Source organism: Leuciscus leuciscus, assembly GCF_965113295.1.
Source record: "Leuciscus leuciscus genome assembly, chromosome: 1".
NCBI lineage: Eukaryota > Metazoa > Chordata > Actinopteri > Cypriniformes > Leuciscidae > Leuciscus > Leuciscus leuciscus.
The window spans coordinates 61,457,448-61,481,411 of record NC_138725.1 but is presented as its reverse complement, the minus strand read 5'-3'; the positions used below and the strand labels follow the sequence as shown (position 1 = coordinate 61,481,411).

The 23,964-nt window shown below is 35.8% G+C and overlaps 2 protein-coding genes across 9 annotated transcripts in view; both read right to left on the bottom strand.

The window, feature by feature from the left end:
• The window catches only part of mrtfaa (myocardin related transcription factor Aa), a 49,462-nt gene extending 38,198 nt beyond the window's left edge, over positions 1-11,264 (bottom strand). For all 8 annotated transcript variants that reach the window (XM_082165175.1, XM_082165180.1, XM_082165177.1 and 5 more), the window contains exons 1-2: positions 11,206-11,264; positions 6,184-6,357 (exon numbers count right to left, since the gene is read on the bottom strand). In XM_082165175.1, the coding sequence (XP_082021301.1) occupies positions 6,184-6,343 (160 nt within the window). In that variant the 5' untranslated portion in view covers positions 6,344-6,357; positions 11,206-11,264. The remainder of the gene's footprint in view (positions 1-6,183; positions 6,358-11,205) is intronic.
• A 5,047-nt stretch (positions 11,265-16,311) lies between these two features.
• Positions 16,312-23,248, bottom strand: slc25a17 (solute carrier family 25 member 17). The gene is made up of 9 exons (XM_082165620.1): positions 23,022-23,248; positions 22,644-22,704; positions 22,481-22,547; positions 22,184-22,335; positions 21,268-21,384; positions 21,036-21,184; positions 19,454-19,549; positions 18,214-18,299; positions 16,312-18,062 (listed from the first exon to the last, which is right to left on the bottom strand). Exons 1-9 carry the CDS (start codon positions 23,094-23,096, stop codon positions 17,912-17,914), a joined length of 954 nt encoding a protein of 317 aa, XP_082021746.1. The 5' UTR covers positions 23,097-23,248; the 3' UTR covers positions 16,312-17,911.
• Positions 23,249-23,964: the final 716 nt, after the last annotated feature.

Here is a 23,964-nt window from a genome sequence, read left to right as displayed (position 1 = left end):
AGGCAAGCACGCCGCTCACGGTCCAATCGGACAGCTCTTTTCCTCATGACACGGCTGATTGGAGCAGATCCAAAAGGGGCGGGGCCAGCGTGGAGCCAAGAGCTGGTGTCCAGCATGGTGGTCATGTTTTCAAAAGGTAAATGAATCTTTCTGCGGCAAAAAGAAGTGATTCACTGCTTTTCCCTCAAAGAGACGTTCCAATTGACTCAAAAACTTCATTCAGCATTTGTGTCTTTCATATTTCATCTGTTTCAGTCATTCACGTAGAACACCCAAGCTGCTGCTCTGCTCACAGGAATCCAGATGAGGGAAAAAGAGAGAAGAAGATGATGGAAAAGTTAGAAATAAAAGATTTTAAAGAAGAGAGATTTCTGATGAGAAGAAACAGCCACATCAAAGATCCAGAGCTCCTGCTGTTGCAGTAGCAGCATGGAGACTGAAGTTATCCGCAGGGAAAGGTGTGTGTGCGTGTGTGTGTGTGTGTGTGTTTGTGTGTGACAGCACTACCGCAGCTGTTCCTCAAGTCATTCGTTCCAAACACACACACACACACATTTGTGCTGAGTAGTGTGTGTTTTTTTTAAGGCAACCCACTCTGCACTCAATGACTTATCTCTCCCGACAGAATGACACAGATATGTTCGTTCATTTCTTAGTATGAATACATGGCTGAAATGAAAATCTGAGAATTATGACTTCCTAAAAATGTGCAGACTTTCAGGCAGCTGTAGAGAGAACATAATTGTCTGTTGCAGCTATTTAAGACTGCAGAATTTTTGGAAATGCATCTAAAGCCTGTCTGACAGCCACACCTCACTGTTAAGGTGTAAAATCGCTCTGTTTGGCAGGTGTTTTAGGAGCCATTTTTAGCAAATATGGCCCAGAGTCTTTCCTGAACCGCATGTGATTTTACACGCTGAAGTGTGAGGGTGTAAAATATCCTCGGAGGCGACGAATCGAGAAAGATGCTTGTGCTTTATGGATAAATGTGATGGGCTCAAGGGTACAAGTAATGAAACTGAAAAATTCTCAAACTGCGCATTTGAAGAATAAAATGCGTGCATATGCAAACACAGTCCTGTCTCCCACATCCTGAGTGACAAATGGAGTCTCTCCTCAATGTTGTTACTGTTAAAGTCACCATGAAATCAAAATTGACAATTCTTTATTTATTGAATACTACAATATTTATTATAAACGATTTATCATTTATTTATTTATTTATTTATGTGTCCTTGTAATATTTCGCCATACTTTTTTTCTTATTCGAGAAGCCGCTTCACTCGGATATATATCACAATAGAGAAGAAAAGACTATCACAACTTCCGTTTCATGCCGACTTTAAGTAAAACAAAAACTATTAAGAATATTTAATAGTATTTAAATTATATTAAAAATTATAAAATTAAATCAAATTAAAAACTTAACATTGAAAATTAGAAATGTTGCCTTGGCATCTAACCTAAATAAGATTACATAGAAGTAATAAGTATTTTAAAGTAAAGAAATTCAAAAATAATTAAATTATTTTTAAAAAAAGAAAAAAACTAATACAAATGACAAAAAACACTCAATTTAAATAAAACTGAAAATACAAAAATAACAGCTAGCTCCAAATATTAATAAATACTATAATAGTATATAAATAATAATAAAATAACACTGTCTATCATCCCATTTGACATCCAAAACATAATCTGGTATGACAAAACATATCTGATACCGCACCGGCAACCCTGCAATGTGGCCAAATATACATACCGTTTCAATTATTCAGACACCCGCTGAAAGTTACACTTGTAAAATAAATTACTTCGGATAAGATAACAAAATATAAAAGCATCCAAATATTAATTTTGGGCTGACTGCATAAGCACAGATTCCATGTCCTCTGAAACACACATCAATGTGAGTTTCATTGCTGAAACTATCATATTTGTTTCAAAATATTTATTATAAGAAACAAATTTTAAAAATCAAAGTGCCAAAATCTGTTACAACATCATGCAACTCATTTCTAGTTCCTGTGCAGAGAGTGCAAGTGCAGACAGAGTAGAGTGCATGTCTGCAGCCAGACCCTTCTCGCTAGGGCCGATCCATTAGCCTGAACAAGGCACTTAAATCAGGTCAATCAGGCTTGGTTAAAAGCATCTGCTAAATGAATACTTACTTGCCAGACTGTATATATACAGTTGGACAATGAAACACCTGGTTTTAGACAACAATAATTTATTAGTATGGTGAAGGGCCTCATTTTGCAGCTAATATAGCACCATTTCATCTTGGGAATGACACATACAATTCCTTCACAGTGGCCAGAAAGATTTTGAGCCTTCCAGACAGTGGCCAGGTCACTATGTGATGCTGATGTAGGAAAATAAGTAGATCTGGTGACTGTACAGGCCAAGGAAGATGTTCAACTTCACTTTCATGTTCATCAAACCATTGCTGTGTCTTGCTGTGTGTATTGGTGCATTATCATGCTGATGCACGGCACTTGTATTAGCATTAGGTGCACACGGTCCTCCAGAATGTTTCGGCAGTCCTTGGCAGTGATGCGTCCATCAAGCAGAGTAGGGAATGCCATGATATCGCAGCCCAAACCATCACTGACCCTGATCCACCCCGTTCTTCACTCCGGGCAGCAACAGTCCGGGTGTTAAGCTTCTGTGAGGCTTCTCCACGCCGTAACTTTTGTGGGAAAGACAGTGAAGTTAAACAATGCATGTTTCACATTGTCCACAGCCCAAGTCTAAGATTTGCCCTGTTGGCACCAATGAAACAGACGTTTGGCATTGGCACGCGTGACCAAAGGTTTGGCTATAGCAGCCCGACCATTATATTGACTCTGTGAAGCTCCAGACAAACAGTCGAGGTGCACATTTAATTCTGCAGTGAGTTGGGCAGCTGTGGTTTTACATCTTTTGGATACAATCTGGGTTAGTACTGGACAATACTTTCAGACAGCTTCCTCTTGCATCGACAGTTACTCCTGTTGGATGTAGTTTGTTCTTTGTGGAGATATGCCGACATTACCCTGGATACCATAGCTCTTGATTCACCACAAAGACTTGCTGTCTTGGTCACAGATGAGCCAGTAAGAATTTGTCCTTTTTTGAACTCTTATATGTCTCCCATAATGTTGTGTGTATTGCAATATTTTATGTGCAGCTGTACTGCACATCTTGCACATACTGCAATTCTTGCTCTGCTAATTCAACCTTCACTCTGCTAATACTGATGTATAAAATCAGTGCAGATTGGCCACCAGGCCATGCTTACATAGGTGTGAAACCTCCAACACTTTATTGGCCATTGTTTCAGTATCATTGTTCAACCCCTGTAGTGCAAGTGATTTCAGGCTGACCAATACTTCTCCAGGATAAAACAAATAAATAAATAAAAAGTATACCAAAGTGCTGATAGAATCCACTGGATGGCACTAGCAACACCTCACAGATAACAGTTCCTCCAACCAAATTTTAACCCTGAACATACAGAGATTGTGGGAGGCATGTGTGGGTGTTTACAAAAATAAGCAATGCAAAAAAAAACATAGAAACCATTATTAGCCAAAGGCCGGTCACCACATGCTAAACAGGTCATTGCTATGAGGCAGAACACGGTTAATCAGCCTAGCCACGTGTGAGCATGTCACATTTCGGCCATGTGCATGTATGCTAATCATAACATTAGGCTTATAATATCAGATCATAACATTGTGTTATTATGCACGTCAGTTGAAGCACTTTCTTTTTGTCCTGTTTATGATTTTGGAAATCTGAGAGCTTTCTGTGCCTCCGTTGACAGCTACACAACAACAGCTTTAACGCTTCAAAAGGTTCATAAAGAGATCATAAAACAAATCCATATGAATTTAGCGGTTTAATCCAAATTTTCTGAAGAGACACGATCACGTTATATGATGAACAGATTTAATTTAGGCTTTTATTCAGATAAAAACATTCATGAACTCATTCTTGTGTTACCCAGCTGGTTTGAGATTACACAAAAAGCAATGAGGTCTGTTGTCCTGTATTGTGCAGCAAGTTTGAGCATCAGCAAGAACCAATGAGGTTCAATCTCGTGTGTTACACAGCACGTTTGAGCTTTTTTTTTCAAGCAGGGTTAGGCAGGTTCAGTTGAGCTTCTGTTTATGTTCACTGATCAATGTTTATAATGTGAATAAAAGCCTAAATTCAATCTATTCATCATAAAAAAGCGCTTATGTCGTATATAAAGTGAAAATTTGGACTAAGCTCATTCATATGGATTAATTTGGCAATCTCTTTGTGAAGAGATTATAAAGCATATAAAGCTTATAAACCTTATAAAGCTTTAAAGTGGTAGTTGCGTAGCTGTCAATGGAGGGACAGAAATTGCTCAGATTTCATTAAAAATACCTTCATTTGTGTTTTGAGGATGAACGAACGTCTTACGGGTTTGGAACAACATGAGGGAGAGGAAATTATGACAGAAATGTTTTTAATTTTTGGTCAACTATCCCTTTAACTAACAGTGGCAAATACATTGATCCAGTATTTGATAATCTGTGTTAACATTAGTTAATAAAAATACAACTGTTCATTGCTAGTTTGTCAGCTCGGGTCCATTAAATAATATGAACACATACTGTATCAGCAAATGTTGAAAACTGATATTAATAAATACTTTAGAAGTTTTTTTGTTTTTTCATTGTTAGCTTTTGCTATAGTGGTTAACTAATGTTAACAAATGGAACCATATTTTTAAGTGTTACCATAATTATTTATTTTTTGTGACTCAAGCTACATAAAAAAATAAAATAAAAAAAGTTATAAAATATATTTTAAAATCTGTGATTGCACAAAGGATCCAAAATTAGCATCCGATAAGAGCAAATGAGAATACAATTCCTTGCCAATTGGCTGCTAGATTTACAAAAGTCCTGCAAAATAAAACATTGTCTAAAATGAATCGTACCTTACCACTTAAATATTTGTGGTGGAAAATGTACCATCAAACATTTATCTAGGGTGCGGGTGCCTTTAGTTTTTTCCCCCTCCATAGCTAGATGTGGTGACAGTGACACTGCCATTAATGTGAAATATTCTTCTCATTAAGACACCCAGACAAAAATATGAGGGACAAAATCTGTCAAGGAATTGTGAGATGGTGCCCTTTCACAGGCTATTTTAAGATGAGCTATTCTTTCTCTTAAAAGTGTAACTGGTTTTCAGTGGCATTGCATAGGTTGTAATTATACATTAGGTGCAAAATTTCTATATGATATGATTACATTTTTTACATTACAAAACCAGTTGTTTTAAAGAGGCCATATGATGCCCTTTTACAAAATCTTGATTTTGTTTTCAGGGTCTTCTAGAATAGGTCATGCTAGAGTCTAAACTGTTCAAAAACTTTTCTCATATTTTACATTGTTTCAGCACTTCTCTTCTCAGTCTCTCAGTAACGCTCTGTTTAGTTCCGGTCTCTGTGAAGCCACTACCTCTGAAAAGTGCAATGTGCTCTGATTGGTCGGCTGGACCAGTGTGTTTTCATTGGTCCCCCGCTTTGAACACATTTCGGATATGCCACTCCCCTTACCATAACCGCAACTTTCAATACACCACTAATGCAACTCAAAGCCTAGTCCCTTTTTTGAGTGTGCCTTGGGTGGAAATTATGTAAATGAGGAATATTGTGAGGGTGTTCCTGGAAGAAAATGTAAGACTGCAATAGAGTTGTTTAAGGGAGTTCAGAAACTGATTTAGGTTACTGATTTAGAGAATAACTAAATCCCTTTGGTGTGACTTTTTGCTTTGCTAAAAGCGAACTTTGCTAACCTTTTTTCATGCTCAAACAGCAACATTACACACTAAAGACAGTTGAAAATAGCCTGTAGTAAACAAAACTTGACTTTACTTTATTTCGTTCTACAACATGATTTACACACATCCATAGCAAAAACGAGAATTTTGAAGCAGTTAAATTAATTTTTTGAAAATGTAAATTTTTTAATAAATAACTAGAGAAGACAGCTTGGGGTGTGAGTGTGTGCAGTCATCTAGTTATGTTTACCACAGGTTTTTATTTTACTCATAAGTGGCGAATTAGACTTTCGAGTTCTGACGTCATTCAAGTTTCTGTGCTTTTAGATTTTGTATTTAGATGTAATTGTTTTGGCATTATAATAAACTCACCATTCTTTCTCTCGTGAATAGGAAGCAAGTTGGGGACGGGCTGAAGAGACAGTTCTTGCAGCTCATTGGCTACGGCTTCACTCTGTGGACTGGAGGCGGAGCCTGTGGGAAGAGAAGGGGTGGTGACACTGGGACTTGACTCCTCCCCCATAGTCGCCATGGTCAAAAACAGCCCTAAAGGAAAAAAAGATAAATAAAAAACTAATTACATTAGTCATTCACCGTTAACCTACTTTATCTTAAATTTGCTAGTAGTTAGTAGGCTTATGTCCCTTTAAAGGGAACAAACTATCATTTCTGACAACAGTTTTTCAAAGAGTATGTACAAGGATATTTTCCAGGAAAAAAGTAAAACATTGTGAATATGACCTTTATTTACAAAAAGAAAAGAGGCATTCATGTCGGATTGTGTGTGTGTAGTGAAGAGATATATGATCTCACTGCAACAGGAAAAAAACAGTGGTAACACAAACTCTGCTTCAAGCATTTTAAGCAGATGACCAACACCATCACCATGGTAACATGTTATAACACTTCACATGCAGAAAGCAGCATCTTTGCAGTGACAGGTTGTGAAGGTATCATCCCAACACTGAGTCAGAAATTCAGTCATGGCCGCATCTGCTAATGGGGTTCACTTTTTCCAACCATCAACTTCCAATGTTAGAAATCTTGAAAGATCATTTGAAAATTGAGAGCATGTCTGCTCTGACCTTTACATATTCTGTGTCATGCTGAAATGTCCCGGCAAACCTAGAGCTCAGATTACACTTTCTACACTCAATTACAGAACCTGAAAGATGGTTTCATGTGCTGAATGGGCCAAGATTTTGATTGTTTAAATGTTCAAAAGCAGAATTTTAGAATGTCTTCAACATCTAGAACATTTTAAATGTTGAAAAAAATATATATATATATTTTGAGATGTCTGCAACATCTATAACATTTTGAATATTCAAAAAAGAGAATTTTTGAATGTCTGCATTTATCAGCAACATCTACAACGTTTGAATTTTAGAAAGTCTGCAACATCTGTTCAAAAAAAATCAATGCACGTTTTAAGACCCCTGTGGTGAAAATCAAGTTTTTAAATGGTGTTTATATGTGGCGTTTTTAATATGCTATATAAAACGTGCAAATTCGTAAGTCAACACCATTGCCGAGTATTTTTCTTCTTTAAAACTGCAGTGAACTAAAGACAGTCTCAAAAATGGATAACTATATTGTATGGCGGAATACCATAGCAAGTGCTTGTAAGCACTTGCTATGGTATTCTGCCATACAATATAGTTATCCATTTTACACGCTTAGAAAAGCGCAACGTTTTGTTTTGTGTCACCGTCCTAGGTCTCTCATGTGCATGTTAAAAAAAAGCACAACAGGAGAAAATATGGTTAAAATAATCATTTATAATCAGAATTGTGTACAACATTTTGGATCTGTCAATGTGGAATATTGAAAATGTCCTGAATAATTTCTTGTAATTGCCACAAGTTTGCCACATTTGGCTCCAAAACTCTGGAATAGTCTTCCTGATACTGTTCGTTGCTCAGACTCGCTCTCCCAGTTTAAAACTAGATTAAAGTCGCATCTCTTCAGCCAGGCATTCATATAATCCTACAGTTCAAACTACAATCCGGCCTCTATCCAATGCCAGAGGAGAACTGGCCCCCGACTGAGCCTGGGTTCTCCCAAGGTTTTTTTTCTCCATTAGGTCACCTGATGGAGTTTTAGGACACCATTAGGTCACTTGATGGAGTTTTTCGGTTCCTTGCCACTGTTGCCTTTGGCTTGCTCAGTTGGGGATATTTTGGGGATATTTAATTTAATTTTATCAATCAATAAATTCCTCTTGAAACAAACTTTGTTGTATTATTTTAATTTAATACTGTGAAGCTGCTTTGATACAATCTGTATTGTGAAAAGCGCTATACAAATAAACTTGACTTGACTTGACTAGTAAGATCTAGACATTGGACAATTTGAAATATTCTACAATGCATGACTGTGTTTTTAACATCCAGAAAGCATTCACAGATTTCTCATTTTGAGTGAAATGTCAAATGAAAAACTCTCAAGCTCTCCATCAGAACTGATCTCAAGTTACAAAATCCCCTCTTCAGAAAAAAAGATCATTGTTAGATCCTATCGCCTTGCTTTGAATAGGCCTAATAGGGAAATAACATTGTTCATTCAGCTAGTTTACTGAGAAGTTGCAAGCATCAAAAAAGCTGCAAACTCAAGCGGGAGCCATAAGAATGAATTTAGTTTATTTAATTGGTAAATCACAGTTAATATTGCAGCAAAATTTTAATTAGTTTGAGCATAATTAGGTGAAAAAAAGTAAAAAAAATTATGTTTCTGTTGTCATCTAACAATGACATGAATCACAAATGAAAATGTCAGTGGATTTCATTGTAGTAAGGCTTCTCACTGAGCTCTTGATGATTTGATGGTATTATTTGTCCTGTATAATGTGAAAAAGCTACATTAAGATTCTTAAACGGTCTTATTTTGTGGAACAGAAAAAGTCCTACGGATCAGACTATCCCTCTACAAAGAGGGTTAGCAGAAAACAAAACACTTTGTTGCAGAACAAGAGAATTGGTTTTGATAGAAGGAGTGGCAGGTGCTCTCAGAAACGCATTTCTCTCCACACGGTTCGAGCACAGAGAAGAGGAGCAGATAACAGATAAGTCATGTGCCGAGTGAGTCACACAAAACACACACACACTTAGTTCTCATCAGGCCATCTGAGCAAAACAGTGCTGCTGGAATCTATCGCCATGGTGATGAATGATGTCACAACGGGAAAATATGATTGACAGGTGCATTCTGTTTACATCTCAGATTCTCAGCACTGCAGTAAAATTGTTTCGCAAACTCATTTGTTTTCTGTGATATGCTTTTTTTTCTTCCCTTTTGTTGGTTCACAGAACATTTCTGTGAAGTAATACTAAAAATATGAGTGGGAGTATTTGTGGTAAGAGAAATGTGCTGAGAGCGACGATGAACACAGGGAAGTTCGGGAAAAGGGACTGCAAAACACCAGATGTACTGTTTGGGCCAGACTGTGAATGTATATAGATATAGATGTATAGAGATTTGCATATACATATATAGCACCAAATCAGCCTATTAGAATAAATTCTGAGAGATCATGTGACACTGAAGACTGAAGTAATGATGCCAAAAAATTCAGCTTTCCCATCACAGCACAACATTGTTTAAAAAGATTCTAATAGAAATCATTTATTTTAAATTATAATAATATTTCTTAATATTACAGTTTTTGTGTTTTTAAACAAATAAATGCAGCTCTGATGAGCAGGATGGATGGATGGATGGATGAACTTTAAAACGGAGACATCCTGACTCTGACATCCAACACACACTCACGATAATTACACTATACACTTACACAAAATGTATATGATTTATTGATCTTTATGGGAAACTGATGCTCAACTGCTGGGAACATATCGCACTTACTGACATCACTTATCGTACATCACTTTGAAGATTACTGCTTACCCTATTCAGAAGTTACAGTCTTTCCAATACACTGTTTTATTACCTCCCAGCAAAAAGACAGTGCAATTAAAGCCAGTACACAAACACATTTCTGGGGGTTTTAGCAACTTTTATGGGTGAGGAATGGAAGCAAAGCCTCCAGCATAAGCAAGGTCTTTCCCTCAGGTCTTTGAATTGTAAAACTGAGGTCAAGTTTCTTATTTTGGCTTTCGTGGTCAGGCACATTTGCTTTTATCTGGGTCAGAATGCAAAACACCATTATCTCTGGGATGAATTGTCCTTCTACAAATGCTCTCTGGCGTTATTATCGGCTTCAACAGCAGGCAGTTGGATGGTTGTTTCTTCTGTTTACCGTGCTAAACACGTGGGGCATAGACAAGTCAACATTTTAAGACTACACACATCACCAAATAGATGAGGTCACTGAGTCAGAATATCATGGTCTCTGCAAAGTGGCAGCTGGCTAATCTATGCCAGGAACAGCCAGGCCAACAGTATCCAAGTGGCCCGCAATCCCAAATGACTTTCAGTCAGTTTTTGTTTTGTTTTTTCCGAGATATATCAGATTACAAAAGCAAAATGGGTTGTGGATGGTGTTTCAAGTTGACTTTTACTCGTAGGCTTTATGAATACAAACTAGGGCTGGGCTCTATTTCGATTCACAAGCTTGTGATTCCATTTGATTCAATACCAATTTCATTTAAATTTAATTTGATATTGATTCATTTGGATGTGTATCAGGTATAGTACATGCCAACTTTTCTCAAGGAAATCATTCTCTGTCAACTAAAGCTGTAAACTATACAGGGAACCCTGTCAATGGGTACATGACTATTTTAAAGGTTAAAATTAGTTGATGTGTAAAATCGAGTAAATTACACAAAACATTTTTTTTTTTATAATAATAACCTTTTAAATTACCTGCACAATTATGGTTCTAATCGAAGTAGTTTTTTTTAAATATAAACATTTAAAGGGTGGCTGTCATAAAAGCTTGTTTTCATGATGGATTTATTCAAACATATGGAATATTGTAGAACATTGTTAATTTTTAGCTATCTAACGAGTTTATGGTCACTGAATGGCTTTCCTGAGGTAAATGTAACATTATGTGACACATTGTTTACAAGCTGTTTTTTGACATCTCGCCACAGTTGAAATGCTAATTGAGCGATAACACGAGACATGATACAAATTACGGTAAGTTGTACAGGATCTTTCAACATACCTTCTGATGTTCATTCATGTTTATTTCATGCTACCATATAACTAGTAATGCGAAAGAGATGATCAATCAATTCACATGCCGTTTGAACTATAGGAATCTACTACTACGCCAAATTAAAGAGCGCTGAGTTTCTGAGAAGTGAAGATAATATCAGGGTTTTGGGAATGGCATATGCAGAACAGCAGCAAAATAAATACGAGGAGCTGTGAGGTGGAAAATACCCAGAAGTGTTTACGTGTAGGTGCCTGTGATTCAGTTACCTGATTTATTCCCTGTTCAAAAGAGTCCGGAGTAATTTCATGTCAGGTGTGACGCACCACTGCAAGAAAGAAAATAGAAAAAGAAAGAGCAAAAGATTAGCTAATAAAAAACATGGTCACACTTAAGAGTCCAATTCTCACTATTAACTATTAATCGACTTTTGCCTCAATAAACTCCTAATTATTGCCTATAAATAGTTAGTAAGGTCGTTGTTCTAAGTTTAGGTTTGGGTAGGATTCAGGGATGTAGAATATGGTCATGCAGAATAAGGCATTAATAATAAGGCTTTATAAGTACTAATAAACAACCAATATCCTAGTGATATGCATGCCAATAAGCAACTAGTTAATAGTGAGAATTGGGCCCAAAACTAAAGTGTTACCAAAAACATCTCAGAGATCGGTTCACATTAGGGGTATTAGGTAAAAAGATCATGAGGATTCGACAATAAGGATTTGCCAGTAGTAGTCTCAATTTGTTTACTCACCATGTCAACATTTTCACCGATAAGTATTTTCATATTTGTAATTTTTATTTTATTTTAATATATTATAATGTTTAATATATTTAATGTTTTAGAAATACTTATTTTAGAAATATTCATATTTTTCTTCACAAGATTTTTCTTTAAACTACAAAACAAGAAGCTGGAAATGATATAGCTAACAGTCCTTTTTGTAGTTTCCACAAAACCCTCATCTGTGTTAGCAAGCTAGATAGCATTGCTGTTGCAAATTCTGCTGATTTGTCACAAAGATAATGTGAAATATATAAACAGAAAGCAAAATAGAGGTCGACCGATTCATCGGTTTTGCCGATTAATCGGCACCGATAGTTGATTGGTGGAACTATCGTTATCGGCAAAAATACATAACGATAGTTTTTCCTGGTTGCGTCCGTTGCTGGAGCGGCTGAGAAGCTCGCGCTGTCATTCATTACACAGTAAGAGAGAGCTGAGAAGGGTCTGCTGGCATCATGCAGTACAAGAGCGGCCTCTAGAGGTGTAATAAAAACTATCGCTGATGCCTCGTGTTGTTTATTTCGACACGTGATTCTGCGTGCTGCACTGAGAGCACACGCTGCGTGGAGAGCGCTGACATCAGATGCGCGTTTAAAGCACCGACAGCTAAAAGGTAGCCTATGTATACACTACATTTTTTCATATCATTATAAAGTGATTAATTTGTTGACTAAATGCTGCATTAGTAGAGAAAGAACAGCACAACAGTATGTTTGTTTGCCTTCGAGGCTGAGAGGACGCTAGTACCTCAAGCGGTTAAAACACTGACAAAAATAAACGTCCGACCCGAATGTTTAATGTCACAATTGTTACCATCTATTTGCATTAGTTTATATCGAGCTGGTCACTTTTATGCATTAAATATGCAGAGAAGTTGCATATTTAAAGCTAGAGACGTAAGATAGCAAACTGATATGTTCATACAGCCGACAGAAAGATATAAACAAATCAGAAAAGCATTCGATTTCGGTTATTTTTTCATCATCACTTTAAAACATATTTTGTAATTTTGATTAGATAATCATCAAGTGTTTAAAATAGAAGCAAAAGTGTGAGACTACATGTAATATTTATGTCATTTCAATGCTCTGGCGTTGTAGATATTTAAAGTTGGCCATCTTTAAGCATGACTGTTTGGATTTATATGAAATGATAACACTTACAGTAAAATTCCAAATGTAACATTAACTAAGGTTAATAACTGCTGTATAAGTATTGTTCATTATTTGTTAATTAACATGTACTAATTTATATTAAGTACAATATATATAAATTTAATTTAAGGTTTTTATTTGTTAACCATAGTTAATGCACTATCAAACTAACATGAATGATCAAGGTGCAATTGTATTGCTCAAATATTTTACCGATCAAATTTTGTTACTTTTTTATTCATTAAGTTGGCTTGATAAAGTTCAGCACTGTTTTACTTGGAGTGTTATGTTTTTTTTTTTATCCAGAATCAATTTGAAAAACTATCGGTGGATTAATCGGTTATCGGCAAGTATGGCCCAACCTAGCTATCGTTATCGGTAAAATCCAGTATCGGTCGACCTCTAAAGCAAAATGCTTGGAAGGTAGCAAAGAATAAAAATGCTTGTTTTGTACAAGTTCAATGAATTCAAGATTTTCAGCACCAACAGTGTTATTTTATTATTATTTATATGCTAATATAATATTAATATGTTCATGTTCACTTTGATATTAGTTTAAGTTTTAAACATTTTTATTAGGTTTTGTTTTATATTTTTATTTCAGTTTTAGTACAACAACTTAAACTTATTTCAGCTTGTTGCTTGTTGTCAAGTTTAAGTTTAACCTTATAACTGTATTTTATTTCAGCTTTATTTAAATGACAGAAAATAATTTTTAATAGTTTTGGTTAACAATAACAACACTGGTATCAACAGGCCCGAAACTCTTTAAGCCGTTACTAAGATATAGTTCTAAAAATCAATACAATTTTTAAAGAATAGCAGAGTCCACAACACAACTATAATGATAACAGACCAAAATATTTTGTCGGAATCACTTTCAGAACAATTTTTTTTTCCAGCTGATGAACGATAAAAACATCGACAGCCAATCAGAATACATCCCGCTCAGAAAATCACTTTGACTCATCTCTCAGTCCGCACAAAGGTTCTTAACACAGACCCAGATCCAGACACTATTAAGGCGGTAGCCCATAACCAGAAGTCTATCCACATAGAACAGCAGTACCACAACTAAAAGGACAAATTAGACAATCTTACAGCCCAAATAACACATATTTTAGCAGAAGAATGAATGTGCTTTATCAAAAGTACAAACTGCACATTTCTGCTGCTGATAAAGTTGAACTTCAACATTCCGTGAAACCTGAGATGCGAGACAAAAGGACAAAAGTAAGAGTGACTAAAAAGAGGCAGGCACAAGGAACATATTACAGAAATAAATGAGGACTGTTTTAAAAAAAAATCATTTTAAGCTGGTTTGTCTCAAAGTCTCTATATAGTGTGAAATGAAGCAGAAGTTTGAGTTCATTTTGTCCCACTTTATTGAGTCACTATGAATCATCAGCTGACCTAGTTTATACACACACACAGTGTGTGAAGCAGAAGGCATGCCTGTTGATCATAAACTGTGTGGTATTATTGTGTATATGTTAAATATTGTATATTCATCATGTTTCCAACCTGCAGTTAAAATGCTGATGTGAAAGACAGATCAATAAGTCTTATGCATCATGCAATACATCCCAAGACACACAGCAGAACCTTGAACCCATTTATTTTAATACATATTTATAATTCTAGAAATATATTAATATTTTTAATTACCCTATTTATTATAATACATTTTAATCTTTTATTTTAGAAATATATTTAATCACAAACCTATTTATATATATCTTTTTTTATTTTTTTATTAAAGTGTCAAAATTTTTTTTAAATAAATGTCTAATTTTAAGAAATACTCACATTCTTTTTCATAAACCTATTTACCTATTTTAAAAAAAGAGATAACTTTTAAGTGAATTAAAAATCAATTATATTAACAAACCAACAAAATGAATGCAAAACAGGACATTAAACTATTTTTTTATAAAGCAATAATGCAGTCATGCAGATCAAACGCATCTGTATGACCATCAGCATTTAACTAAACTAAGACTTTAGACTTTAACTGAAGTGTCTAAATTATGTTTTCTTTCATACACCTTGGAACTTGGATACCACATTCAAATACCATGTACATGGTATGATAATACCATAAATGTCAAAAACTATTTGGTATTGTTTGTATTATTTACCAAGGTATATTGTCCAAAGACAAAACATATGGCATAACCATAGTACTTTTGGAACAAAGGCAAAAGAACACACTTTAAAAGCTTTAAATAACATGTTCTAAGAACTGTCATAATATGCAAACTCACCTAACGACAGATGCATTCAATAAAAGAATAAAGACACCATGTCATGATGCACGTTACATAACAATCCCACCTTCACAGCATCAGGACCACAAGCACCCTCCTATGCCCACTGTGGTCAAGGTGACCTGTATCCCTAATAATCTTCAGTCATATGCAGGACAACCCAAAAAAAGATGCTGTCTCACCCAGTAAACATATGGCACAGTATCCTGACAAGTAAACTCAGACCATGTGCTTGCTGTTCCCAACTAACGTACACAATGCAACTTCCAGCAAGCTCATGATGCAATATTAAACACCCTGAAAGTATTGGAACAAAAGACTGCGCCTGCACAGCGCTAGCGCGTCAAACCAAGGCATAAGTTTAACAGTTGTCTTACTTTACAATGGTTGATACATCTCATCATCTATTGGTATTCCAATGGTCTGGACTTCACTAATCGTTTCCGATATCCAGCAAACTTCAACCGGAACCCCGCCCATTTTTATGATCCATCCAATAGTTGGCGAGTACTTAGAAGACTGGCATCGCAAATAACCAATAGGCTCATTTAAATGACTTCCGCGACAGGGACAAACCAGAGCCATATCTGTAAACAAACGAGGTCGTGTTGAACGATGACCTACTAAACCAATCACAGCGCTGCTCACTGTTCTCCGTGGAATCAGAGGGCCAATCGGAATGCTCATCGGTTGAGGGTGGGAGCTCAGCTTTGAGATTATTTTTACCAAATGGTAAAATGAAAGTTAGCTTACGTTATTTACTAAATAAAATAAAACGTTATATACTATATACTTTAAAGTGTACAAATATCTCCAATAACATAAAAAGATTAGAATATTTTTTTTTTTTTGCGTGGCCCACAATTCGGCTTTGTCTGTTAGTTTCCAAAAAAACAAATCAACAATGATGATCATTTATTAAAAATATTTGTATAATTAAAATATTTTTATTATTTAAAAAATATATGAATTAGTCACTAAAATCATGGGGACTTGGAAAACTTCTTATGGACTCTAGTCTGGGAGTTTTGAGTTGAATAGCGCAAAAAGAGTGATCTTACTGCCTCCTCGAGGCCAATTTACGCAATTATCGGTTTGTCTGACCCTGTCAGTATTGAGGTTTACACCTTGAAAGCAAATACGACTCCATTTTGTACCACATTATCATTGATCAATTATTTTATTGTATAAAAAAATATTACACAGATTTTATGTGACATCAATTATAAAATCTAAGTAGTCATCAATAAATACAGTATCCTAAAGTATTTATAGTTTGAATCATCTGACTGGGTTTGCGATTATTAATATATTAATCAATGTTAATAATCCTTCTGACATTCAAGGGCAAAAACATCCACATTTTACATTCATAAACATCTGTAACAGTATGCTGACGATTCCACTTACATTTCAGTACAGTGTGGACATCAGCAATGAGAGAGACTTTTGAAATGCTTTTACTGTCCAAATGCATTTTAATATCTGTATGGATTCACATGAGTCTGTCTATAAATCATGCACATAAGCCTCGGTGTCTTGCAGTATCTGTGTGCAAGTGCAACATTCAGAGTTCAGATGTGGTGATTCTGACTCACTAACTGGTTAGTCCAGTCCCTTATCAAGAATGATAAAAGTAAGATATTTTAAAGTTCAGGCTGTAGACCTTTTAGGTTAAAGGTCTGTTACAGCCTCAGTGGCTTTGAGTTGTCAAGTAAAATCAAGTACCACTTAAACAGAACCAGAAAAACCAGCCTGGGCTGCCTTTCCCGCAAGCATTGTAAGCCTGGTGGCAATTACAATGCTTTTGGGAAACGCAGCCCTGGTTGTTTCTATATGGTATTTCAATGCAGGAGGGCTGATCTGAGATCAGGGTCCATTGTTGACAGCAATGATCTCTCTCACAAAACAGATCCGTCACAAGCATTACATTCCTTTTGACGCTTTGTATCTGGACTGGTATTCGTAAACAAGGTTAGTTCAAAATACTATATAAAATAGTGACCAAGGCATTAAGGCAATTTTGCATTAATGAGTATATTGCATTAATTACTTAAGTGGGGTTGATTTCAGTAATTGTGCATATATCCTATATTCATTTGTATTACTACACTATCAGTCAAAACTTTGGACACACTCCTTATTACTATTTGCCAAATTTCTCAGTAAAAGTCATTAAAAATACAAAATAAACTTAAAGAATTACGTAATTACGATTTTAGTTTCATTACATTTTGTACGTAATTACATTTTCTTTCAGTTTCATTTCAATTACCGAAAATGACAATAACAACATTGTTCGCTCTTATGACAAATTGCTTGGGATGTTCCTTATTTCAAAGTTTCTTCATATAAAAGCATCTGCTAAATGATTAAATGTCTAGATCACAGCTCTGCACACTCTGGACATTCTTGCAAACAATGAGGTGCATCATGGGATACTATACTGACGGAGTTTCCATTTATGCTTATCACTAGTTGGTTGAATTTCCTTTCACTATTCAGTCCAACTCAACCATTAAACAAAAGTTTTGTAGAGCTATTCATATGTTGGCAAAATGCAAATTTGCCTGCAGAGTTTATATCAAGCATGTAAGCATGAGCCAATCAAAAGTTTTTAATTAACTTGAAAAACAAACTGAGTCAAGTGTGTCTAGACTTTTGACTGGTACTGTATATTTCGTCCATTTATAAAACACACATCATTTGACCACTGCTCAACACATGAGTACTCATGTCAGCGCATGAAGTTCCTATGACATCAGTGGGACGTCACTGTGCGTTTGACCCCCATGACCCTGAAGGTGGTATTGGCAATTTTCTCGTACAGCAAGAACATCAGTGCGGCAGTGAGGACCGTCTGAAGCAGCTTCGCCTCCAGGCCTTTAAACAATCCCAGCATGCCCCACTTCCTGCAGTAAATCAATCAACAAACATGTCAGTTTGACAGGAGGAGTTCCGATGTCATAAGATAATAACATGTGTGAGTGAGCTAAGCTACTAAAAATGAACTGCAGAATGGAATACGTGTGTGTTTGAGAGTTTGAGTGTGTGTAATCGCACCTGACTCTATTGATGAGCAGATACATGATAGATCTCAGGCTATTCAGGAGTTTGGACTGATCTGCAGGCCTGCCATGCTGTCCGAACTGAACACAGAGGGACAGGACAGGTTAAATAGACCATATTATCAGTACACAAACAAAATAAAAACTTTAGAAGAGGTGTGGATTCCTAATGTCTAACAGTGGTTCTGAACTGGTGAGCAGGTCTGTTCTGATAGGGACAGCAGAGAAAAATAATGCTAAATGATTGTAAGCAAATGAATCTAACCATATAACCGTGGATAGTTAAGAGAGATAAATAAATCCACTCTAAAAAGGAAGGAGAAAATGCTTCCCTCAACTATCTTGACATCAGTTTAGTTGTTCAATCAAACTATACAGTATTTTGGTATATATATATATATGTTTTTATATCAGTTTTTATTAAACTTGAATTTATTCCTGTGATCAAAGCTGAATTTTCAGCATCATTACTCCAGTCTTCAGTGTCACATGATCCTTCAGATATCATTCTAGTATGATGATTTGCTGCTCAAGAAACATTTCTTATTATCAATGTTGAAAACAGTTGTGGTAATTCATATTTTTTTTGTTAAAAACGTGATTTTTTGGGTGAATAGAAATTTTGGTAACACTTTACAATAAGGTTTCATTAGTTAACATTAGTTAACTACATGAACTAATAATGAACTGCACTTCTACGGCAATTATTAATCTTTGTTAATGTTATTTTCAACATTTACTAATACATTATTAAAATCAAAAGTTGTATTTGTTAATATAAGTTAATGCACTGTGAACTAACATGAACAAACAATGAACAGCTTGATTTTTAATAACTAACATTAACAAAGATTAACAAATACAGGAAGAAATGTATTGCTCATTGTTAGTTCATGTTACTTAATACATTAACTAATGTTAAAAATGAAACCTTACAGTAAAGTGTTACAGAAACTTCTTAAGAACAGCTTTTTTTTTGTAACAATATAAAAATATAAAATCAATTTAATACACCATTGCTGAAGAAAAGTATTAAAATGGCTCTGTCATATGGACTACTTCCCCATGACCCTAAATAGGACAAGCATTTTGGAGGATGGATATCTCTCAAAAAAAAAATTTTCTTTAGAAATAGTATGAATTCATTTCAAAATGTCTTTCTTAGTGACCCCAAACCTTTGAATGTACATGAGACCTGCTTGGGTAAATTTAATCCAAATGTATTCTGGTCTTACCCGTAGAACCGACTGAACTGTCTGTAGTGGGTAGGTTATGGTGGTTGCTATGGCTTTAGCAATGGCTCCAATAAGAAACACCTCCACCGAGGACAGCTATTAACAATCAGACAGAATCATAGTGAAACATATCAATTAAAGGTATAGTTCACCCTAAAATGAAAATCAATCATTTCAATCACAATTGAACCCATTGCAAACCCATTTACAGTCACCCTGTCAACACAGAGGAAACAGCACATTTAAAGGGTCAGTTCACCCAAAAATGAATATTCTGTCAGTAATTACTCACCCTCATGCTGTTCCAACCCGTAAGACTTTCGTTCATCTTCGGAACACAAATTAAGATATTTTTGATGAAGTCTGAGAGCTGGCTCACTTCTCCATAGGCTGCTAGGTAATTGCATCTGCCGGCCCAGAAAAGATAGTAAAGACATTGTTAAAATAGTCCAAGTGACTACAGTGGCTCAACCTTAAGTATATCAAGTGACGAGAATACTTCTTGTGCGCAAAACCCCCCAAAAATAACGACTTTATTCCACTATTCATTTTCTTCTGTGTGGGCCCCTGACGCGAGTTCAAGAGAGCGCCACGACGCATGCGTGAGAACTGAGAAGATGATGCTCACGAACATTTGATGGGAAAGTGTGAAAGGTAAGTCATTCATTTTGCAGCATTGGTAAGGCACTTTTACATTTTCCCGTTGGTTTCTCACGATTTGGACATCCAGGAAATGCACACTTTAGAACCATTTTAAACACTACATCGAGACCCATCCGCGTCATCTTCTCAGTTCTCGCGCATGCGTCGCGGCGCTCTCGCGAACTCACTCAGAGGCCCACAGAAGAAAATGAATAGTTGAATAAAGTCGTTATTTTTTTGCGCCCAAAAAGTATTGATAAACTTAAGGTTGAGCCGCTGTAGTCACTTGGACTATTTTAACAATGTCTTTACTAACTTTTCTGAACCGGCAGATGCAATTTGCTCCTCCTATGAAGGAGTGAGCCAGCTCTCAGATTTCATCAAAAATATCTTAATTTGTGTTCCGAAGTTGAACGAAAGTCTTACGGGGATGGAACAACATGAGGGTGAGTAACTACTGACAGAATATTCATTTTTGGGTGAACTAACCCTTTAAGTTTAAACCAAAAAGCCTGATTTGAATTTAAACTTTAATGGAACTTCAATGGAAACTGAATGTTCTGTGACATCATACGTGTTTGCATAATCGTATTGCTATATCACTATGGAATCAATACACTATCTGTGGAGTAGTTTACTCATCCTCGACAGATGCTCGCTCATGAGTGCTGATCTGAGTGGGCTGTCATTTCTAATCATCATCTGCACACTCTACAATATCAGAAATGCTGCGGTTACTGTTTCCCAGGCAACAGAGATCTTGTGAACAGACTCATCTGTTTATTCATGTTGTGTCATAATCGGGTCTGCTGAGAAAAACCTCTAAATGAAGATAATCCATTATTGCACTGTCCTTAATATTGTAAAAGTTTCAGACTATGAACTTTAGAACATTATAAAAGAAGTCCCCAGAAGACTGTTTTTGTATCAGTAGTCTAACCTCTCTGCTCACACCCCTCAGGAGATGCCTTTTCAGACCCTCGTAGATCATGAACTGCACAGCTGGATTGAGCACCAGCAGCAGGGAGGGAAACGTCCCGTTCCATAACGCTCCTACTCCTTCCTGCTGCGTGATCTGTACAAACGCATCTGAAGAGAGACAGGTCAACTAATGATATCACACATTTTAATAAAAAGGGAATGAAATTAGTATCATGTCTGATATATTTTACCCATAATTCCTCTGTAGTGTGTGGGCTGTATGTCCTCATTTCTGAATTTCGCGCCCTGCAGTTTCAGTCTGGTATTGACTACCCAGAGTGGAGTGGTCACAAGAACATTCACTACACCTAAAGGCAGACAGTTAGCTTTATTTTAGTCCTAGCACAAGCAACAGTACATGCATATAGTAGAAGATGAGGAAACATGAAATATAATATATATATATATATATTAATACCATTGCCAAAAATAATTTAAATATATACACTACTGGCCTAAAGTTTGGAATAAATAAGATAATACACATTTAGAAAGAAGTCTCTTATGCTCACCAAGGCAGCTTTTATTTAATCAAAAATACAATCAAAAAGTGTAATATTGTGAAATAATATTGCAATTTAAAAGAACTGTTTTCTATTTTAAAATATAATTTATTCCTGTGATGTCAAAGCTGAATTTTCAGCATCATTACGGCAGTCTTCAGTGTCACATGATCCTTCAGAAATCATTCTAATATGATGATTTGGTGTTCAAGAAACATTTCCGATTGTTCTCAATGTTGAAAACAGTTGTGCTGCTTAATATTTTTGTGGAAACCATGATAAAGTACCACTACTTTTATTTATTAAGGATGCATTCAATTGATTAAAAGTTACATGTTATAAACGGTTTCTATTTAAAATAAATGTTGTTCTTTGTATTAAATATTAAATAAAATATATTCAAACAAAAGTCAATCAAACATTTATTTATTTTAAATGATAATAATGTTTCATAATATTACTATTTTTACTGTAATTACGATCAAATATCATGGGGCAGTTGTGGCCTAATGGTTAGAGTCAGACTTCTTGTAATATAAAGGGAAATTGAGCTTTTCTGCAAATTTATGAGAAGCACATACAGTACATTTTCAAATAAGCAAACCTGCAGCAATGCCAATGACGAGGTCTCGCCCTGGCGTTGACCTCTGACCTTGCAGCCAGGTGGCCTTCAGACTATGGAAACAATAGAAGTAGACGAAGTTTGAGCAACAGAGGCTGCAGATTACAGGGAACCAGCCTCTATATGGAGCTAACCTAGAGAGAGAGCGAGAGAGAGAGAAGACTGGTTATTGGTTATGCTTGCAACCTGATATAAAATGAAAAAGACCTTCAGGCTTTTAGATGATGCCACAAATGATGATGGCACATGCATTGATTTAATGCATGTGAAATAACTTACAGACCCTCTTCCTTGATGATCTCCGACAGAATGGCAGGAGTAGATTTGGCTTTCCGCTTTTCATCAACTGCACAGAAACAGAAAGAAATGTGGTCACATATTTTAAAACACAGAAAACAAAGGGGCAAAAAGCAAATAAAAAAATCAATGTTTCACTGTTTACCTTGCAGCCGAAGCCGAGCTGTGTCAAGAGGAAAGAAAACAGTCATTGCTGTAACACTGCCCTGAAAACAAACGACTTGCATTAAAAAATATGATATTTATGATATTATAGTGCAAATTTACCATATTGGATTTGTTTGTGTCACATTTAATATGCTGACTTTAAAGGTTCAAAGCAATCAAAATTCTCATTTTATGAAGACTTATTGATTTCTTTATTTTTCTTGAATTGTTTTTAATGCTGTCATGCAGCAGGGGAAGTTCAGAAAAGCAGATCAAAATGTGTGATAACTGCACGTGTCATCGTTCAAAAATCCGTAAACGAGATCATATAAAACCCCTACAGATGTGACGTGTTCATGTAAAGCTGAGTTTTTACCATCGCACCGGCGACTGCATGCACGAGACTCTCGTATGAAAACACATCCAGGAGTTTCAGATCTTTAGACCCCATCCTCGCAAACTGGAAGATGCAACTGCAAAGTGACTTTTTTTGTTTTCTAATTTATTTAGATTGCAAACAAATGATATGGTTTCTGTATTCAGAATTGGGAATGATACACAGCTCCAGCAGATATTTCCCTGTCAACATCAAGCTGATCAACTTCCGGGTCCGTTTGAGCCAATGAAAAGGCTTGTAGAAATTTCCTCAACGATGATTGGACAAAAGTTGTTCTTGCCCTCACGTTGTGTAGCCAATCAGAAACGTAAACCCCTCCCACAGGTTTGAATAAAAGGGAACTTTAAGCGATTTTTTTTATTATTATTATGCTGAATGGACACTTTCTAGGGGAAATATGACAAATAACGGTCTCAGATATGATGAAATGGGTTTCTTTTTCAAATCTTTCCAGCTGACAATATATTTCTGAAGGATCATGTGACACTAAAGACCGGAGTAATGACTGATTAAAATTCAGCATTGTATCACAGAAATAAATTACATATTAAATATATTCAAATAGAAAATTACATTTATTTTATTATTTAATTTTATATTATTTTAAATTGTAATAATATTTCACAATATTAGCCTACTGTTTTTTCTGTATTTTTATCAAATAAATGCTGGCTTGATGAGCACAAAAGACTTCTTTTAAAAAACAGAAGAATAGGTAGATATAAACATAGATATTTTGAAATGCAACCATACAGCTCAGACTACAGAGAAGTATCTTTGTGACTTTGCACACAGGTGCAGGTGTGTGCTCAGATGTTGTCAGTTTAATCTACTCTGTTACTAAGGTTGAAATCTAGCTTCCACTCTCAAGGCTGGTGGAGCATTTTTCATTTAGGGGTGAAGTCAGGTTGAGTGGGACACT